Source organism: Meles meles, chromosome 17 (assembly GCF_922984935.1).
Source record: "Meles meles chromosome 17, mMelMel3.1 paternal haplotype, whole genome shotgun sequence".
Taxonomy (NCBI): domain Eukaryota; kingdom Metazoa; phylum Chordata; class Mammalia; order Carnivora; family Mustelidae; genus Meles; species Meles meles.
The window spans coordinates 29586099-29606591 of NC_060082.1; the positions used below are offsets into that span (position 1 = coordinate 29586099).

The following is a 20493-nucleotide window of genomic DNA, read 5'->3' on the forward strand; positions in this document are numbered from 1 at the left end:
GGCCTGGCCCAGAAAAGCCCACGCTGCCAGAGCAAATCAAAACTAAATTATTTGGAGCCAAGAAAATAAGGAGCAATTTCTAGAATGTTAGAATAGTCTCATCATTGTGGTGGTTGTTTTATTCTCTCATAGACTTGGAGAGTTAGGGCAGTGCTGGGTGTTTGTCTTACCGAAACTCACTCAGGGAGACTGAGAAGCCAGTTCTCCTGTCACCCTATAAGGCAGAGACAACTAGAAAACCCTCCCTCCAACCACCAGAAGACTCTGTCATTAGGATGTTCAACCAAACATGGATATGTAAAAGGGAGAGGCCCCAAGAGCTCAAGACAGCATGGGGCAGGACACCAGGAGGCTCCCCACCCAGCACCCAGCCCCCTCCATGGGCCCCTCTATACAATCAACGGAGAGATCTCCATCCTGTGGCTGGGCTCCCGGCCCTTTGATTTCTGGTATGGAGTCAGTTTCTGCATCAGAAATTCCATGATCACTTCATAGCCTTTGGGGAATGATGCCAGGATTTCCCAGGGCTTGTGAACCACTCTGTAGAGGCAGAACACCACCAACATGGTCACCTTCCATTGATTCCACTGGGCTTCCAGGGAAAGGGACTCTGAGCTCCTTTGCCCAGTGTTCTAGCCCTTCTCTTTTTCTCCTTTCACTATCATCATCTCCAGACCTCCCCATCCTCTATCTTCTCACACAGAGCTAAACCCGGAGATGTTCACTTGACCTGCGAGCCTGATAACAGAGAATCTCTCAGGCCAACTTCAAAGCTGCAGATCAGTCAGAAGAGCCTCCTGTGGTGTCCTCTCTATTGCCTTGTCCAAGCTCTCCTTACCTACCTGGTATTTATTAGACATTAAAATCTTAATTTCCCTAAGATTAAGGTTCTCTTAATTTTCTTAATCTCTTTACAAAGAAATGATTTTCTTTCAGTGCTGTGCTGGCCGAGACCAATCACGTTCCCTTCCCTCACTTCCCCTGACTGATGCTAAAAACCACTGGCCAGTTATGAAAGCCAACTACGTGTTTTTGAAAATTATTAATAGCAGGTGGACTGTGGAAGAAAGCAACAATTTTTTAAAGATTTTTATTTATTTGACAGAGAGAGACAACCAGAGAGGGCACACAAGCAGGGGGAGTGGGGGAGGGAGAAGCAGGGCCCCTGAAGAGCAGGGAGCCCAATGCGGGGCTCGATCCCAGGGTCCTGGGATCATGACCTGAACTAAAGGCAGACACTTAACGACTGAGCCACCCAGGTGCCCCAAAAAGCAACAATTTAAAAAGCAGCTCTTACTGGATGAGTTTCCCAGATTTCTTTTCTCTTTTATCTCCCAACTTTGACCTGAAGCTTGTCCTGGTGTTAAACTAAGCAGCAGGCACATGACACAAAATCTGAGTAAAATTCTCTCATTCTGGCAGAAGGTCTGGGAAAACGGGACCCTAGGACTTGTGACTTTATGAGAGAATAGGTAGAATCTTCGTCTCTTTCCTCTCCCAACCCTGTCCTGAGGATGGCTCCAGAAGCCCACTTTGGGGTGGAAATGGAGGTGGCAACTGCAAGAACACAGGGAACTTATGCCCCAGAGGGTATGTGTGTGTGTGGAAGGGAGAAATCCCTTTTCTCTCTACCTCTGTTCTCCTGTTACTGCCCTAAACATGGACCCAGTTGTACAATTATATTGGCACAAGCAGTAAATTGTAAGAGAAAACTCAACTTTCTAGATAGAGGACTTGGAAACGGTGTTCCTGGATGCCAGAAGGTGGGAGAAATCCAAAGAGAAAAGAGCAAGAGACAGAGGCATTCCTAATTCTGTAAATGAGCCAACACATAAGTCCTGGGATCACTCCTGAGCTGCACATGCACAGGGTGGACCTAAATGACCCTTGAGAAGCAAGGGTCTACGTGTAGACCCAAAACAAAGTAGCATAGCAAAAGATTTTAAGGACTTAATAGACATTGAAATTACATCCAAGAGAAGGTGAGGCAGAACCTGCAGTCTAACCCATACACCAGGTTGATTGTTTAAAAAAATATATTCAGGAGAATTTAATAAGACCAAGAGCCTCAGGGGCATCTGGGTGGCTCAGTGGGTTAAAGCCTCTGCCTTCGGCTCAGGTCATGATCTCAGAGTCCTGGGATGGAGCCCCACATCGGGCTCTCTGCTCAGCAGGGAGCCTGCTTCCTCTTCTCTCTCTACTTGTGATCTCTGTCTGTCAAATAAATAAATAAAATCTTTAAAAAAAAAAAAAGACCAAGAGCCTCAAAACATCATTTTTTTTTTTTAATTTGACAGAGAGAAATCACAACTAGGCAGAGAGGCAGGCAGAGAGAGAGAGGAGGAAGCAGGCTCCCTGCCAAGCAGAGAGCCCGATGCGGGGCTCGATCCCAGGACCCTGAGATCATGACCTGAGCCAAAGGCAGAGGCTTTAACCCACTGAGCCACCCAGGCGCCCCTCAAAACCTCATATTAAAAATGTCCAGACTACAATCCAAATTTACTTGACATACAAAGAACAGGATAATGTGATCAATTCTCAAGGAAAAAAATAATCAACAGATGCCAATTCTGAGATTACCAAGATGATGAAATTAGCAACTGAAGACATTTTTTTTTCAGATAAAGACTTTATGTAGACATTTTAAACATACTCCATGAGGTAAAGATGAACACTGTTGGGATGAATGAAAAGATAGATGTTCTCAGCAAAGCTATTAAAAGCTATTAAGAAAAAACAGTATGAAATGGAAATTTTAGAACTGAAAAATAAAATACCAGAAATAAAGATTAACTGTTTGGGACCAATAGGAAATTGGAGATGATAGAGAAAAAAGTTTGCGAACTTGCAGCTATGTTAACAAAAATTACACAATCTGAAAAAAAAAATTAACAGGGTTTCAGGTAGTTGTGAGACACCATCAAAAGTTTAATATTCAGGGCGCCTGGGTGGTTCAGTGGGTTAAAGCCTCTGCCTTTGGCTCAGGTCATGGTCCCAGGGTCCTGGAATCAAGTCCCGCATCTGGCTCTCTGCTCAGCAGGGAGCCTGCTTCCTCCTCTCTCTCTCTGCCTGCTTCTCTGCCTACTTATGATCTCTGTCTGTCAAATAAATAAATAAAATCTTTTTTAAAAAAGTCTAATATTCATGTCATTAGAATCTCAGAGAAGAAAGATACTGGTACAGAAATTCTATCTGAAGAAATAATGGTTTAAAATGCCCCCAAATTTGGTGTAAGACAAACATTACCAGACTCAGGAAGTTCAGTGAAGCTCAAACAGGATAAGCTCAAAGGAACCATGCCCTGACACAACATAATCAAATTTCTGAAAGCCAAGATTGAAAAAAAAAAAAACCTTGATAGCAGCCAGGAAAAAAACAGCACATTGCATATCAGAAAAGTTGTTTGAATTATCGCAGATTTCTCATCAGGGGCCAGACAGTCCAGAAGACAATGGAATAACATATTTAAAGTGATAAGGGGGGAAAAAGCCATCAACTGAGAATTCTATATCCAATAAAAATATTCTTTAGAAATTAAGGTAAGACAAAGACATTCCCAGATGAAAAAACTAAGGGAATTTGTCACCTGTAGACCTGTTCTGAATGACAAGCTACAAGAAATTTTTCAAGTTGAGGAGAAATGTTATCAGAAGGAAACTTGGAACTTTAATAATGAAGGAAGAGCAAAAAGAATAGTAAATATTGGGGTAAATGTAATGGACTGTTTTTCTCCCAAGTTTAAAAATAAGTATGATTATTAAAAGCAAAAATTGTAACATTTTTTGGTGTGTTTCTTTAATGTGCTAGATGTAATACATATCATAACTGAGAGACAAAGTAGGAAAGGAAAAGGAACTGGTATGCTGAAAGTTTCTACATTTTCTTGAAGTTGTAAAATATCAACTTTACATAGACTATGAAAATTTAAGCATGTTAAGAATCTAAGACCCGGGGCACCTGGGTGGCTCAGTGGGTTAAAGCCTCTGCCTTCGGCTCAGGTCATGTTCCCAGGGTCGTGGGATCGAGACGGGCTCTCTGCTTGGCAGGGAGCCTGCTTCCTCCTCTCTGTCTCTGCCTGCCTCTCTGCCTACTTGTGATCTCTGTCAAATAAATAAATAAAATCTTTAAAAAAAAAAAAAAAGAATCCTAAGACCCATTAAAATCCAGAACACTGGGACAAAACACAGAGGAGACAAACTGAAAACAAACCATAAAGTGGTAGACTTAAATCCAACCTATCTATATATCCATTCTCATTACAAGGAAAAAAAATTTTTTTTGCTTTCTCTTTTTTTTTCTGTACGAGATGATGATGCTAACCAAACTTACTGCAGTAATCATTTCAAAATATATGTAAGTCAAACCATTACATTGTACAACTGAAATTCATACAGTGATATATGTCAACTCTATTTCAATAAAACTTTAAAAAATCTAACCACATTATTAATTACATTTAAAGTAATTGTCTAAACATACCAACTGAAAGGTAGAGATAGTTAAATCAGATCAAAATACAGGACCCAACTATATGCTGAATACAAAAAATCCATTATAGATAAAATAATAAAAGACTGAAAAAAGATATTCCATGCAAAGGCAAATCAAAGGAAAGAAAAACTAGCCATATTAATGTTAAACAAAGTAAAGTTTAAGACAATGAATACTGGGGCGCCTGGGTGGCTCAGTGGGTTAAAGCCTCTGCCTTCGGCTCAGGTCATGATCTCAGGGTCCTGGGATGGAGCCCCGCATCCGGCTCTCTGCTTGGCAGGGAGCCTGCTTCCTCCTCTCTCTCTGTCTGCCTCTCTGCCTGCTTGTGATCTCTGTCTGTCAAATAAATAAAATCTTTAAAAAAAAAAAAAGACAATGAATACTACTAGTTTGAAGAGGGACAGTAACTAATGTTAAAAGTCAATTCATCAAGATGTAGCAATCCTAATGTGTATACACCTAACAAAATATATGAAGCAAACAGTGGTAGGACTGAAAGAACAAATAGACAAATCCATAATTACACATAGAGATTTCAACACTCCTTTCTCAGGAATTGATAGGCTAAGTAGACAAAATCAGCAAGGATATTAAAGTCTTGAACAATTCTATCAATCAATTTGACCTAATTTATAGAACACTCCCCCCAACAAGAGGATACATATTCTTTTGGGACACATATGGACCATTCACCAAAATATATGTGGTCATTCTAAGCTATAAAAGCAACCTTAGCAGATTTTAAAGAATAGAAATCACAGAAAATATGTTTTCTAGCCATAATGGACTTACACTGGAAATCAATAGCAGAAAGATATCTGGAAAATTACCAAGTATTTGTAAATTAAACAACACTTCTAAATAGAATCTTAGAAAAGATATTTGAACTGAATGAAAATGAAAATACAACATATCAAAAATTATTGGATGCAGTTAAAGCTATGCTTAGAGGGAAATTCATCATATTAAGATGTTTATTTTAAAAAAGTTCTCAAATCAGGGCGCCTGGGTGGCTCAGTGGGTTAAGCCTCTGCCTTCAGTTCAGGTCATGATCTTAGGGTCCTGGGATCGAGCTCCACATTGGGCTCTGTGCTCAGTGGGGAGCCTGCTTCCTCCCCTCTCTCTGCCTGCCTCTCTGCCTAGTTGTGATCTGCCTGTCAAATAAATACTCTTTAAGAAAAAAAGAAAAAGTTCTCAAATCAGTAATCTACGTTTCCACCTTAAGAAACTATAAAAAGATGAACAAATTCAATTCAAAACAAGCAGAACAAAGGAAATAATCAAGAGCAGAAATAAATAAAATGGAAGCAGAAAAACAACAGAGGGAAAGATCAATAAAAGCTGATTGTTAGAAATAATCCATAACATTAGCAAACTGCTTTTGGTCAGCAGACTGACCAAAAAGCAAAGAGAAGACACAAAGTACCAATATCAGTAATGAAAGAGGGGAAATCATTCGTGACATTCAAAGTTAATGAAAGAATACTATGACCTACTCCTTGATCATAAATAAGATAACTTAGATGAAATAGACCAATTCCTTGAAATACATGAACTAACAACACTCACTGAAGAGGACATAGATAATCTGAATGGCCCTATGCCTGCTGAATAAATTGAATCCATAGTTTAAAAACTTCCAAAAAATGACACTCTAGATTCACATATTTATATGCAATAAGCTGAACCTAGACTCGGATCCTCACACCTAATTTTTTTTTAAGATTTTCTTTATTTATTTGACAGACAGAGATCACAAGTAGGCAGAGAGGCAGGCAGAGAGAGAAGGGGAAGCAGGCTCCCTGCTGAGCAGAGAGCGCGATGTGGGCCTCGATCCCAGAACCCTAGGATCATGACCTGAGCCGAAGGCAGAGGCTTAACCCACGGAGCCACCCAGGCGCCCCCCTCACACCTAAATTAACCAAAACTGAACCACACACTTACATATAACACATGAAAGTACAAACCTCCCAGAAGAAAACATGGGAGATAATTTGTGACCTTAAACACAATCCATAGCAGGAAAAAAAAAGATAAAATGGACTCCATCAAATTTAGAACTTTGCCGAAGACACTCAAGAGAATGAAAAATAATCCACAAAATGAGAGAAATATTTGAAAATCATATAACTGGCAAAAAGACTTATAGCCAGAATATATAAAGGACTGTCAAAACTCAATGATAAGAAGACAAACATCTCAATTAAGAAATGAGTATGAGATTTGGATATTTGAACAAAGAAGTTATGTGGATGGCAAGTAAACACATGAAATCATGCTCGGGCGCCTGGGTGGCTCAGTGGTTTAAGCCGCTGCCTTCGGCTCAGGTCATGATCTCGGGGTCCTGGGATCGAGTCCCGCATCGGGCTCTCTGCGCGGCAAGGAGCCTGCTTCCCTCTCACTCTCTCTGCCTGCCTCTCTGCCTGCTTGTGATCTCTCTCTGTCAAATAAATAAATAAAATCTTTAAAAAAAAAAAAAAAAGAAATCATGCTCAACATCATTTGCTGCAATTAAATTAGGGCAAGGGTGCCTGGGTGGCTCAGTGGGTTAAGCCTCTGCCTTCGGCTGAGATCATGATCTCAGGGTCTTGGGATCAAGCCCTGCATCAGGCTCTCTGCTCAGCAGGGAGCCCACTTCCCCCCTTCTCTCTTTGTCTGCCTCTCTGCCTACTTGTAATCTCTCTCACACTCTGTGAAATAAATAAATAAATAAATCTTTAAAAAAAATTTTTTTTAAAAGGTAGCTAAATTAGGAGTGCCTGGGAGGTTCAGTCGAGTGGCCAACTCTTATTTCAGCTCAGGTCATGATCTAAGGATCACAGGACCAAGTCCTGCATCAGGCTCTGCACTCAGTGGGGAGTCGGCCTGAGATTCTCTATTTCACTCTCCTTCTGCCCCTCCCCCCACTCACGCATGCTCTCTCTCTCTCAAATAAATAAATCTTTAAGAAATAAAAATAAATAAAAGGTAGACATTATAAATTATACTTGGTGATAACCAATATGACTTTTTTTTTACTTTTTCAAAATTTTGCATGCTTTCAAATTTGCTGCAATAAGCGCATATTACTTTGACAATCACCCTGCCCCCAGATAAGTAAGGAACTTGCTTGTATTGAAAATTGGGCACATTTTAAGAGTAAGCAAATTAGAAGACTGTCGATGGATGGTGGGCGGAATTGATGGTCACCTACCTTTGTGACTGATCCTCCGTCTTAAATAGTGTCAAGATAACTTCATCAGTGTAGGTCTGGGCCAGCAGGTAAAGGATCTTCTCTATGGTCCCTTGGGCTGTGGGTTCAGTGATGTTGTTCACATTGTGGTAAATGTACTGGATGATTTCTGGCACCTGAAGTGGGGGAAGGAGGAGCAAGTTACATTCTGGACCCAGCCCCAGTTCATCAAGAGGCACGTAACCAAGCACCTTCCGTATAAAGTGTGTGTATGTTCGCACATCAATGCAAACCAGTCCCCGGCCGTCAGTGCCCAACTCTGGTCCGACCACACCTGTGTGGCTGGGGGGTCTCCTGTCCCCCATATTTTAAGAGAGACAAAATAAAGAGCAGCAGGGAAGGGTCACTCAAGTCATGCCTGGAAACCATGTCATGAGGAATGAAGCAAGTGTTTGGGGATGAGTAATTCGGAGATGTGGGGATAGGAGACATCAAGCCTATTAAAGGGGAAGGCCAGGGCACAGGCCTTATGGTCTACCATAACCCATGTGGACTCAGCAGGGTGCCTACTGGTGAACAGCACAGGCCCCGAAGTCACACTGCCTGAATTTGAACTTCACTTCCTTGCTTACCAGTTGTGTGGCCTTGGGCAAGTTTTTCATCCTCTCTGTGCGTTACTTCCTCATACAGAAAATGAGAACAACTTTACCCACCTCAGTGGCTTTGGGCTAATACACCTACATTGGTTGGAACAGTGTCTATTACATAAGAAGTGTTCAAGAAACTTCAGTTACTAAGGCTCTTAGCCTCCTTGAGTCTTTTCCCCATTTTTAAAAAATATTTTATTTATTTGACAGAGAGAAATCACAACTAGGCAGAGAGGCAGGCAGAGAGAGAGAGGAGGAAGCAGGCTCCCCGTGGAGCAGAGAGCCCGATGCGGGGCTCGATCCCAGGACTCTGGGATCATGACCCGAGCTGAAGGCAGAGCTTTAACCCACTGAGCCACCCAGGCACCCCCTTTTCCCCATTTTAAAACCGTCCTTCCTTGCAGACCTGCTGTAAGAATTCGGTAGAGTAACATGTGAACAAGGAGGGCTAGCAGAGTGCATGGCACCCAGTTTTAATAAAACCTGAATATTAATTGATTTCTGCATAAGTCCAAAAAATCAAACTTGGGCCAAGGACTAGAAACTGTGGAGATGAAGATTTCAGCTCACAATAAGGTAGAACTTTCTAATAATGAAAGTGATTCACAAATTAGAATGAGCTATCATTTAAGGTCATGAGCTTCCCAAAAATGCTTTCAGGAAAGTCTGGCTACTCAAGAGTCAGGAGTGTTCCAGAAGGGGATACAGGCATTGAGTGGGAGGTTGCAGTGGTTGACATGGGGGGTGGCCTTCAGCTCAAAGAGTTTACTCCTGATCTGCTCTGAGGCATTCAGATGGCTCTCCAGGCCAGAGAGGGTGGCAAGGCTAAGACCTGAGATAATAAAATAGACCTATTGTACAGAGGTCATGACCAAGATAGAGGAGTGGGTTAGGCCAATGAGATGAGAGTGAATCTGTCAATCCATAAGACCTTTAAAAATGGGATATTAAGGGACAAAGATAAACTATGCTATCTTGATTTCACGGAGAACCAGTCCCATCTCTGACAAAAGAGCCCCTGTATTCCATCTCTGATTCATGTCAGTGTCTCATAAATTCATATGTATATATGAAATACAGATATATGAGATAGATTGATAGATCAATAGATAGATGGATAGATTGATCAATAGATTGATAGACCGATCTCTGTCTTGACTGTACATTCTCCCGCCTGAATGAAGAAGGCACCCACAGACCTAACATACTGTTTGGAAATAGAAGGGATAACAGTTCTCTCTTGGTCCTGGGACCCCACAGTAGTCTCCTGCTATAGATTTGACTCTATTCTTCCCTTTCTGGTAGATGGGGAGGTATCTTTTCCCATGGAAAGGCATCCTTTCCCATGGAAGGGCCTTTCGCACTATTGCAAACAACTCCTCATTTAACTTTTTCTTCTCTGAGCTACAGGATTTCAATTCTTTAAACCCCAACCAGTAGGAAATAAAACAGAACAAGATCCAAAAAAGAGAGGAAGAATCCTTCAATTGACCTTGAACCATTAAGCCCTTCAGAGCTGGTACCTTCCCAATTTCTGGCATAGAGTATTTCAGGATCATCTTCAGCATCTTGGAAGCCGCGAAGGCGTCTTTCCTGTTGGCACTGGTCATGGCCTCCATTGACACCATTAGCATATCTGCTCTCTCTTCAGGGGTCAGGTATTTCCGGAAGAACTGACGAAAGAGGAACAACAGCTGTCTCTGCAATGCCAGCATTCCACTCTGGGACTGCACAAAACCCCCGGACTCCAAAGAGACCAGTCAACTTGGGTCCAGTGGAGATGCCCCTGGCCCGTATCTGGTTATTCTACGGTGTGAGGCCAGGATCTGCAGGTAAGAACAAGGGTCCAGACAACACGATACAGAGAACAATGCAAAAGGCATTTCTATTTTGGGTTTGGAATGTAATTAGGTGATCCCATTTGGAAAGTTCTGATGTGTAGTGAGTTGACAGCATTCCAAGGCAAATAGTGACTACTGTGGTCTATACCAGGTGTGCCTTGTGTCTCTGGATCTACACACCCCAGGGAAGCTTATTCATTTAAACAAGAGAGTCCCGACTCTGTGCCTGGTTCTATGCCGAGAGCTGGGGAGGAAGCCCACACAGAAGACTCCCCCTGCCTTTGCCCTCAAGGAAATTACTGTCTGATCAGGGCAGGTAAATAGATATTCATGGTGCCATGTGAGAAATGCCAGTAAGGGACATAGTGGGGACACCGAAGCTAGACTTGCAAGATTAGATGAGTCTTCCTAGAAGAAGTACCTCTGACGTCCATACTTGGTGAAAATGGGGGAAAGAGTTCCAGGCAGGGAACAGACTGTGCAAAGTCCTGGAGAGAGAAGAGTTCAGTCCAGTCGCTGTGCCCTGCAGGGAACCTGGACCGGGTGGGGAAGGGGAATCCAGACAAGATGAGGAGAGGTTGCTGGGCAGGAGCCACATCGGGCCGGGCCTCCCTGGCTGTGTGAAGTCTGGCCTTTAGGATAAGAACAACGGAGAATCCGGGCAAAGTTCGAAGGGGAATAATAGGATGATATGTGCATTTGAGAAATCTCTGAGGACAGTGTGGAAAATAGTGTGGTGAGGAGCACGGTCAGAAACAGACCGGCAGGAGGCCCAAGACTGATGGTGGACAGAGTCAGAAGAGCTGCGTCAGGTGGCGTCAGGGCAGAGTGGATGAAATCTCTTCCCATTCAGGATGACAATGGACGGACGGGGGATGGAACTGGATGTGGAACGTGAGGGGAGGGAAAGAAGGAAGAAGGATTCTTGGATATCTAACTGCCATGGCTGAAGTAGACTAAGCTTGGAGACACCGTTGCTAAGACAAGCAATACGCCTTTGCTGAATGAATAGAATTAAAGCTAGGCCACAGGTAAAGGGCCAGGAGCACAGTCTGCAGGTGGGGGATGGGGTTGACTGTGCCCCTATTTTACAAACTCTCTCAGTGACCCTCCAACTTCAGTCAACTCAAGGGAAGCTAGGGCAGTGGGCCTTATCCCTCCAGCATGCTGTCCATGACATCTTGAACTTAGGGGCAGTTCCCTGTGTGGGGGCGATAGTCCTCTGTGGTCCCAGCCAGGCCCTCTGTAATCACTACTCAGCCATCTTTCTCTCCCCTCTGGACGCTCCCCATCCGGGCACCCTACACGTGGTGGAAGGCAAGGGTTACCATAGTGAGACTCTGTATGTTGGCAAACCATCCTCCCCGGAAATGCTTCTGCAAGTCCTTCAGGATGACCTCTGTCTTCTGTTTCACACCTGCGGTCCAAAAGCAACAATTACAGGGCAGGGCCTTAACAGGGAGAAAGGAACACACCCTCCCTCCCTTTCCCTCCAAACCTCAGAGATCAACAGGGTTCAACAGGCGGAGTAACATTTCCCCAGCAGAATGGGGAGAGCTCCCTAGTGCCAGGCTGATGGGTGGAGGGAGACTGTCACTGGGGAGGCGGTCTGGTCCACTGGCCCTGCTGTTCCTGTACCCGTGCCACCATGTAGACTGTCCCCACCCCTCACCCCGACAGCTGAGCAAAACAGGAAGCACATTTTAATGAATCATAAAAAGCCAAGGTCTCCGAAACTCCCATTAGGGCATACTTGCCAATCCCTCTAGCACCTCTCTAAGTGTGTGTGGCTGTCTGTATCTTTGTTTTTTGTTTTTTTTCCGGGGCAGAGAAGGTCTAGAACAAAGATTCCCAAGTTTGTTCCCTGTGAAAGGATGCCCGTTGTCTCAGTCAGACACCCAGCAGGAGTGATGGGATCTCATGGGGGTCTGTGAACCTTTTTTCCAAGGATTTTCTAGAATCTTTTAAAACAGGGTGTTGCATCAGCATGGCCTTGGCGTTCTTTTAGATAAAGCCTGTCTACTCCAGTGCAGTGCCCCTGCAGGAGAGAACTGCTCTCCGGTGTGCCAGACACAAGGTGGGCACTCAGGGACTGGTCCTGGTTTGCTCCTGTCACTCAGAAGGTCCCCACAGCAGCAGCCACGCAACGGCCCAGCTCGTATCACTTACTTCTATGAAGCACAAGGATTTTGAACAAGTAATGCAATGCCTCCGAGGCCCCTGTGCTGATCTCATAGTTGGCGTTCATGCAGAACAGGCCTAAGATGCCGATTAGCTTCCCACTCATCGAGAACTCCGTCATGTCCTGCCAGGAAGAGGAAACTTACCTCTCCGCCATCCTGCAAGGAGCTCCTCCCCACCATGACCGTCTTCCCCCTCCAAACTCCCCTTTCTTCCCACATCACTAAGGTACGTGCTTGTGTGTGGCCCCTCGTCCCACCAACTCCACACTCCTTCCTGGAGTGGGGGAACAATCTGAATCAACACCCAGAGAAATGGGGCAGTCAGACACCTCAAATATGTCAGCCAACAGAAAGCTACAGGCCCAACCCAGCTCTCCAGGCCAAGGTCTCCCACTGAGACTGAGCTATGTGTGCACAATAGAGTTTACTAGCTAAGGGCACTATCCCATAGAAGCAGAAAAGGCACTCACGCTAAATAAATAGACCAATAAATAAGGTACTCAGCCCTGCCGAGGCTCGGGCTCTGTCAGGTGACCCACGTTCAGAGAAGCAAGGCCCATGGGTCGGCCTCCCCCCGCCCCCCGCCCCCTCCACCACCCCAGGCACTCACCGACAGCTCAGGGAAATTGCAAATAAACCTCAGCATCCGGGCAATGGCGCCCAAGGCTCGGGTCTGTTCGTGCACTTTCTCTGACAGTGTTAACCAAGGCAAGATGATCTGGAAAGGCAACACAGGGACACCACCAGTGTCTTCCATGGGAAACTGCCCTCATCCCTCCTTGCTTTGAATCTACCTCCCAACTGCCAGAAAGACAAACAGGTGCTCGCTCTGGCAGCTCATATGCCGAAGAGAAGAACAGATCATCTACTGTCAGGGGTTGGGGTGGACAGAGGGGTTGACTCCAGAGTTGTGGGGGGATGTGAGGGTTGGTAGAACAGCTCTGTAGCTTGAATCTAGTTGTGTAGATATGGCTGAGTTTGTAAAAAACCGTGGAACTACAGACTAGGAGGGGGCATTATACTGTATGTAAATTATGCCTTAATAAAAATATGGGGGAAAAAAAAACAAGGCAAAAAAGAGAGAGAGAGGCATCCTTCAAAAAACTAAATAGACCTTAAATATTTTTTTCAAAATTAACCCTCTTTCTGATCCCACTGCACAAAGTCTATATGAAATAAATGAGATATTATGCGATCATATAGTTTTTGTGGGAAAAATTATGTCTGAATTTTTTTGTTTCAGAATTACCTCAAAGTAGCAAATATAATCTAAATGTTGTTGCATATAAAAATCTTACTTTCATCATTTTAATTTCACTTATCTAGATAAATCAATAAATGAAGTTTTAGAAACGATTTCAAGTGGCGCCTTTGGAGAGCACCATTTACTTTTGAATAATGAGGACCCCTGTAGTGGATTTCCTGAGTACCCCATCCTCATGAAGAACCAAAGCTCTGCCTCTTTGTTCTCTAGAAACTCAAATTATAATAGTGCGTTTCCTAGTCCACTTACCGTGCAGGTACGCACAGAGCACAGAAATGCTTCTCAACAAATGTTCCAGAAATGAGACCTTTCCAAAAAACCGTGTCACTAATCCCAATATGGATAGGTTTCCTCTCTAGATATGGCCCTCATCAAAGTTTTTTGTTTTTTGGGTTTTCTTTGTTTGGTTGGTTGCTTTTTAAAAGTATTTTCTTTATTTGACAGAGAGAGACACAGTGAGAGAGAGAACACAAGCAGGGGGAGTGGGAGAGCGAGAAGCGGGGTCCCTGCTGAGCAGGGAGCCCAATGCGAGGCTCGATTCCAGGACCCTGGGATCATGACCTGAGCCAAAGGCAGACACTTAATGACTGAGCCACCCAGGTGCCCCCAAGGTTTTTTTTGTTTTTTAATTAATTAATTATTTATTTATTTTTATAAACATATAATGTATTTTTATCCCCAGGGGCTCCAAAGTTTTTTTAAAGACACCCAGGTGATCCTGTCTCCATACTGGTAGTCCCACATCACGTTTTATCCAAAATTATATTATCCTCATGCATCATCATCATGTTGAGGAAAGTTGGTTTCAAGTGACTCAGCTATTTCCCCAATTCAGCTTCCCCCCAGCGAGATGACAGCGTGTCATCACTAAGAATATTGGAAAGGCTCTAAAGGCAGAGAAAAGGCAATACAAGAAGTGGTGACCAAGTGGTGACCACTGAAGTTTGAGAACCAAGGACCTCTGGGCTAGAAAGACCCCTCCACACCGATTGTCTTAATATTCCTTGTCTTTTCCCCCAAAAGGCCAGATTTAATATAGGGCTCCCGTGTGGTTGATTTGACAGACACTTACCTCCAGGAAGTCCTGTAGTAATGCCATGCTGGGGTCCAGACCCTCCATTATGAGAGCTTGTAACAGGTCATCTAAGGCTTGGATCGTCTGACAAGTGAGGAGGCGTGGCGTGTAGGAGGACCGACAGCCACCAGGCCAGATGGGCTCCCTGGGGCACTCCCCCATGGTCCTTAGACCCCTCCTCAGGAGGAAGGAGAGTGGGGACCAGTCCAGCTGTGCCACCACAGTCCGATCTTCCCAAGTACTGACCTCCGTTGACCTCACAGGAGACTAGACTGGGGCCCGCCCAAATCGTGAGCCAAATCGTAAAATGTAGGCATCAGGCAGGTGTCCCCAACAAATACAGTCCCCGTGAGGTTCTCACCATGGGGGACTCATGCTGTTAGATTAAGGAAAGCTCTATTTTTAAAACTGAAAATACTTGAGACTTGACAGTCTGCTTGGTCAGTTATTCCATAAAATCTATGGGTTTTGACACCATACGGTCTCTTCTTAAGACAGAATCTGCCATGGAACCAGAGAAACGAGAGCCTTTGTGAGAGAGGACACAGGCAGCGTGGGAACACCACGTGGGAGACCATTTTTTCACTCCCTGGGGAGACAGGTGGTGAGGCCAAGGGGTTACTCCTGGGCAGAGTGAGGACTGTGGGGCTCCGATCCTGAAGGAGGGACCAGAGAGGAGGGGAGAAGGGCCCAGGAGCTCAGAGGACAGAGCAAGCCTCGGAAGAGGAGTCCTCCACCAGGAGGCGATGCTGGGGATTACCTGGAGGTAGAGACTAGCACTCTCCTTTCGGTCTAGACTGGGCGCAATGAGGGGCAGAGAGAATGTGCTAGAGATGCAGGAATTTACCAGGTCCAGTTTCTGAGATAAGTAGAATGGTGGATTCACCTGGCTGGGATGAGAGAGGAGGAAAGACAAGAGAGCTTTGGAGGATATTAGTGACAAGCTGGGTTAGGCTTCTAGGTCGTTATGGTAGAACCTGGTCTCCTACCTTTTCTGAGGCACAGGAAACAGTATAGACCTGAGCCCCCAGACAACTGTCAATGACCTCCTTGCCGGGGAGGGAGGTCCCTGTCTTCTTGGGAAGACTTCCCTACACTGGGTGTCCTAACAGGCTTCTAATAATGAAATCGGGGGTACCTCTACCACCCCTGGATGCTGGTAGATGAGATGGTAATCACGGGGGCCTACCACCCACAGCCTAAAACTCAAGTCCCCAAACCTTCCCATTCCTCCCAACCCGAATGCTCTCAGCATCAGAGACCCAGGGGCTCAGAGGAAGAAACAGCAAGGAAGAACCTCAGGGCCACGATGCAGAGCATGGCTTGCTGACGCACGCTGCTGACCAAGACCTCAGTGGACTCTTCAAGGATTAGTACCTAGAAGGGCCAGGAAGAAACAAGAATTTCCCTCAGAGAGAGATGCCAGCTCTTGGCTCTGGGAGTTGGTCATCCTCCTCCCCAGATGACCAACTTCCAGAAGAGCTCGGGGTCTTTCTCACCTCTATTTTCTTGGCCAGAATGGATTTGGGAAAGTAATCATTCATACTGCCATTTGGCTGGGAGCGAACAGCGCTGCTCAGGGTATCCACAGCCCTCAGGAACTTCAGCTTGTCTGACTGGGACTAGGAAAGAACACAGAAACTGCCTGCCGATGAGCCAGGCCTCAGCCCTTAGTCCCTCCTACAGGACGGCACCTGCAGCTTGTACCCCCAGACCCTGCCCCTCGCTGTCAGCCCAGCCCTCAGGGCAGCCGGAATGGAGGGATGGATAGCTCACTTGATTTCCTCATCAGTTCCCACATCGTCTAGACCAACACTTATCAATGTCCTGGCCCCCTCAGAGCCCTCTGGGGACTATAGAGCTAGGGGTCCATAAGAAAGTTTCTTTTGCACAGATCCTGTCTGCTGGCTTGACTTAAGATTGTTCCGGTCAGAAGGCAAAAAAGGGCTGAATTTTGGGGTGCCTAGGTGACTCCGTCAGTTAAGCATCTGACTCTTTTTTTTTTTTTTTTTTTAGCATCTGACTCTTGATTTCAGCTTAGATCTCAGGGTTGTGAGATGGAGTCCTGCATGGGACTCCATGCTGGGCTTGGAGCCTGCCTAAGAGTCTCTCTCTTCCTCTTCTTCTGCCCTTCCCCACCTTCTTTAACTCTCTCTCTTTTCCCTCCTCTATATAAAAAAAAAAAAAAAGAAAAAGCTGAATTTCAGGTGAATTCCAAGACAGGGCTAGTATTCAAAACCCAAGGAAGCATGAGTCCTCCCTTCCACACTTTTTTCTACTTTCCTCCTCAGCTCTCAAAACGGTTCAGAGGATTTCCTTACCACTTGTCCTTGTTCTAGAAATTCCAAAATGAATTCACAGGCATCTCTTTCTGACTGGCGCAATCCTACAAAGGGATGTAATCGGAAGGAGTTTGGCTGATTATCTCAGATGCAATAGGAAAGCAGGGCCATTCTAGCCCCTACCCTCTACCAGGAAGGCTCAGAAACCATCAGAGCCTGGGTGTGTGTCCCAGCTCCAAGAACCAGCTTCTCCAGGCCTGTGACCTAGTGTAGACGTCTGAAGCCTGAGTGGAGAGGCAATCAGTGGGAACATAGGTAAGAGTTCTTCTGCATCACGAATGGCCAGGGACGGAAGGACAATTGTAAAGAGAGAGAACTTTAAGTCACCCCCAGGGGCCGCACATTATTGGAGCTGTCCTAGACAGGCTTTAAAAATCCTGAATATGAATGAACTTGAAACGTCAAATCAGCCTTGGAAGCTTCATTGTCAGCTGGGCTGGTAAAGGTCTCTGGGAGAGCCTCCCTGAGTAGGAACCCAGGTGTAGACACAGAGGCTGGGGAGTAATGCTAAGAACAGAGCCTGTCCATCCCAACGGCTGTCAGGAGCAGATGAATCAAGACCTCGGAGATGGTAGCAATGCTAGGGCCAGAGCAACAGAAGCGAGCAGCCCTGAGTTCAGGCCCCTTCACGTCATCCAGACAGCAGAGGGCTCAGCAATTAAAAATCCTTCTGCCTGAGTTCAAAGCTCAGCTCTTCTATTTTATTGGCCCTGTGAGCTTCAGCAAGGTAAAGTCTCTCAACAACGGCGATGATGATAGCATCTATTATTGTTGTGATAATTCAATGACTGGATGCATGTCAGGAGCAATCTTGAACAGATTAAATGTCCCCTAGCTCAAGTCCTATCACCTTAATATGGGGACGATAATAATCACAGTATGTATGTATTATTATGAGGTTTGAGTTAATTAATTCATAATTAATTAATTTGAATTAATGCATTCATTAATTCATTTATAATTAATTCATTCATAATAATTCACTCATGTAAAAAAATAGGATAATCCATGGTACATAGCAGGAAATTAATAACTTCATACTTGGGCATACATTTATTGAGCACCTTCTATGTAAAAGGCACTCTTCTAAGGCCAGCTTACAGACATAGAGCTTACATACCAAGTGGTTCCTTCACAGAAACTACTGTTACTATTGTTCTAAAGGTATTCTTTTTGCATTTGTTCATATAGGTTAGTATACATACTCAGGAGGTCAGAGAAAATGTCATTGATTAAATCTGAGTAGTCTTCAAGGGCCGGTCCTTCAAATGAGGACCAAACCATACAAGATATCTAGGGAAAGAGCACTCTAGGCCAAAGGAACAGCGCATGCAAAGGCCCGGAGGCAGGATCATGCCGCCATGGTCAGGGAACAGCAAGGAGTATACACCTGGAGCAGGAGGAGCAGGGAGAATGGCAGAAAAAGCAGAGCAGTGATGGGACAGGTCATGAGGGCCTTGCAGGGCCCATGGCAAGGACTGCTGTAAGGACTCGGGCTTTTGCTCTGAATGGGAGGGGGGCCCTGGGGAGGCTTTGCGTTAAAGAGTGGCATGGTCTGATTTTTGTTTAACAAGATCACTCTGGCTGTTCAGTTGGTAAAAGGTAAGCATGGAAACAGAATGTGGCAGGGGGCATGGAGTTTGGCTCCCCTGAATAGCTGTGAGCTGGGTGAGATTTAATTCAAAGCCCCAGTGTCCTCTTCCCTGCCTAGCTCCTGGCTTTTCATGGAGGCAGGTCTGCAAGCGGACAAGGACCCAGAGCCTAGACCTGTGAAGGGGGCAGCCAGAAGGGAGCTGACTCGCGTCCATGAAGTGACACCTCAAGCCAGGGCTGGGCAATCACCGTCACCTCTGAGACTGAAATGAGTTGAAACACAGCCCGGTCCAGGGCCAGCTGCTCACCCGTTAAGTTAGGATTCCAAGAGACTTGGCCGGTCGATTGTGAAAAAGTTACCCTGTTTGGCTTTTGCTTGTTAGGGTATGGATTCATCTGCATGCTTGGGGTGGCAGCCTGCAGCTCCTGGTGAGGATGGAAGGAAGGACTGTTGTCAGACGCTTCTGCCTAGGGAGGCAGCCTCGCCACCGGCGGGTGAAGCTGCAGCAGGCAGGCCATTTATGAGAAAAGGAACTGGCGGGGTGATGCCAGTGCCTGGCTCCACCATCAGCTTCCCTTTCCCTCCCCATGGGAAGATAGGGGACCCTCGGAAGGGCCCTGATTCACCCTGACTTGCCTACGAGTCTTCCATTCAGGGCCCTCCCCACACGGGAAAATTTCAGATTCAGAAGGGTCTCCCCAAGACCTCATTACTGTCTAAAATACAGAATCAGGGACCTGCAGTGTCCCTCCGTCTGCCTCTGGGCTGAATTGCCTCTGGGAATCTTGCTGCTAAAATCCTTCATCTCCCTTGTACCAGAGGCTTCTGTCCCCATTCTCCAATTCCGAATCCCATTCTGCCCTCTGGCAGGGGAGCTAAGAGCCTGTAAATGTCGGCCCCTCCCAGACCATGCCCAGGGACACCTGCTTGTGGGCCAGGAGACCAGTGCCCTGCACCTTGGGTCCCCAAACTCTCGTATCCTGTTGCTGGCTGTTCTTAGGAGAGCCTCGACACACGGCCCTGCCCCCTGCTTTCTTTTGTCCCCCGACATGTTAGCTGTTCTCTGCCAGCCCTGTTCTGGGGAGCTTCCGCCTCTGACAGGGGGTCCCCTCGGCACCCCCAGCACCCGATCAGCTTCCCTGGGCCTAAGGCATCAAGCTCTCTATGGCACAGGATCAAGAACCCCGTTATCAGCAGCTCAGCCAAGTTGAAGATGCTTAGGTCCGTGATCGGGGTGCTCTGTACTCCAGAGACCCTTGGAGTCCTCTTCCCTCCACCAGCCCACCTCCATCAGGAACGCAGCACTACCCCCCGCCCCCACAGGCCTAAGAAAGCCAAGCCCCTGAAGCCCACAGATTCCCACCGCCCCAGGGCTCAGCACCCAGGGCCAGCCTGGAGTCACCCCTACCCGCAGCCATGGGCCCTTTGCTGTGGAGGACGACAGGCAGGCGGGGACCATTTACCTGACACACCGGGCACCTCAGATCCGGGGCTCACGCTTCTCCTGGGCCTTGTGGCTCCAGGGGGCGCTGCGCTCCCGGATCCTGTAGCGGCCCCTGCAGGCCAGGCCAGGAAGTGGTCCAAGCTGGAACTCTCCGCCCCTGCGCCACCCCATGGTCCCTGGGTAGAACGAGGGGCTGAGGGCGATCCTGCCCCATATCGGGGAGGACACCTTGTGGAGAATGCCCCCTCCTCCCCACCCCAAGGAAACTCCCCTGCTGTCCTGCTTTGAAGAAGGGGCTGCTTCTCGTGGGAACATCTACTCTGGGCAGCCAAGAACTCCTAGAACAGCTTCAGGGAGCAGAAGATTCCTAGTCACACGCATCACTAACCACGGCCCAGGCTGGCTCAGGGGAAGCCTTCAGACCTCCTGAAGCTGCCACA

The 20493-nt window shown here is 46.2% G+C and overlaps 1 protein-coding gene across 4 annotated transcripts in view; it reads right to left on the bottom strand.

The window, feature by feature from the left end:
• The window catches only part of LOC123928155 (maestro heat-like repeat-containing protein family member 7), a 34368-nt gene that overhangs the window by 11799 nt on the left and 2076 nt on the right, over window positions 1-20493 (bottom strand). For 3 of the 4 annotated variants that reach the window (XR_006815630.1, XM_045983252.1, XM_045983251.1), the window contains exons 2-13: window positions 18917-19034; window positions 16995-17059; window positions 16173-16295; window positions 15971-16050; window positions 15434-15563; window positions 14671-14757; window positions 12945-13052; window positions 12321-12456; window positions 11480-11568; window positions 9834-9983; window positions 7685-7839; window positions 396-540 (exon numbers count right to left, since the gene is read on the bottom strand). Coding sequence is in view for 3 of the 4 variants with exons in the window: in XM_045983252.1 (XP_045839208.1) it covers window positions 396-540; window positions 7685-7839; window positions 9834-9983; window positions 11480-11568; window positions 12321-12456; window positions 12945-13052; window positions 14671-14757; window positions 15434-15563; window positions 15971-16050; window positions 16173-16295; window positions 16995-17059; window positions 18917-19010 (1362 nt within the window). In the remaining variant the exon portion in view is untranslated. Of the gene's footprint in view, window positions 1-395; window positions 541-7684; window positions 7840-9833; window positions 9984-11479; window positions 11569-12320; window positions 12457-12944; window positions 13053-14670; window positions 14758-15433; window positions 15564-15970; window positions 16051-16172; window positions 16315-16994; window positions 17060-18916; window positions 19035-20493 lie in introns of those variants that run through there. The other variant, XM_045983253.1, reaches the window with a different exon arrangement.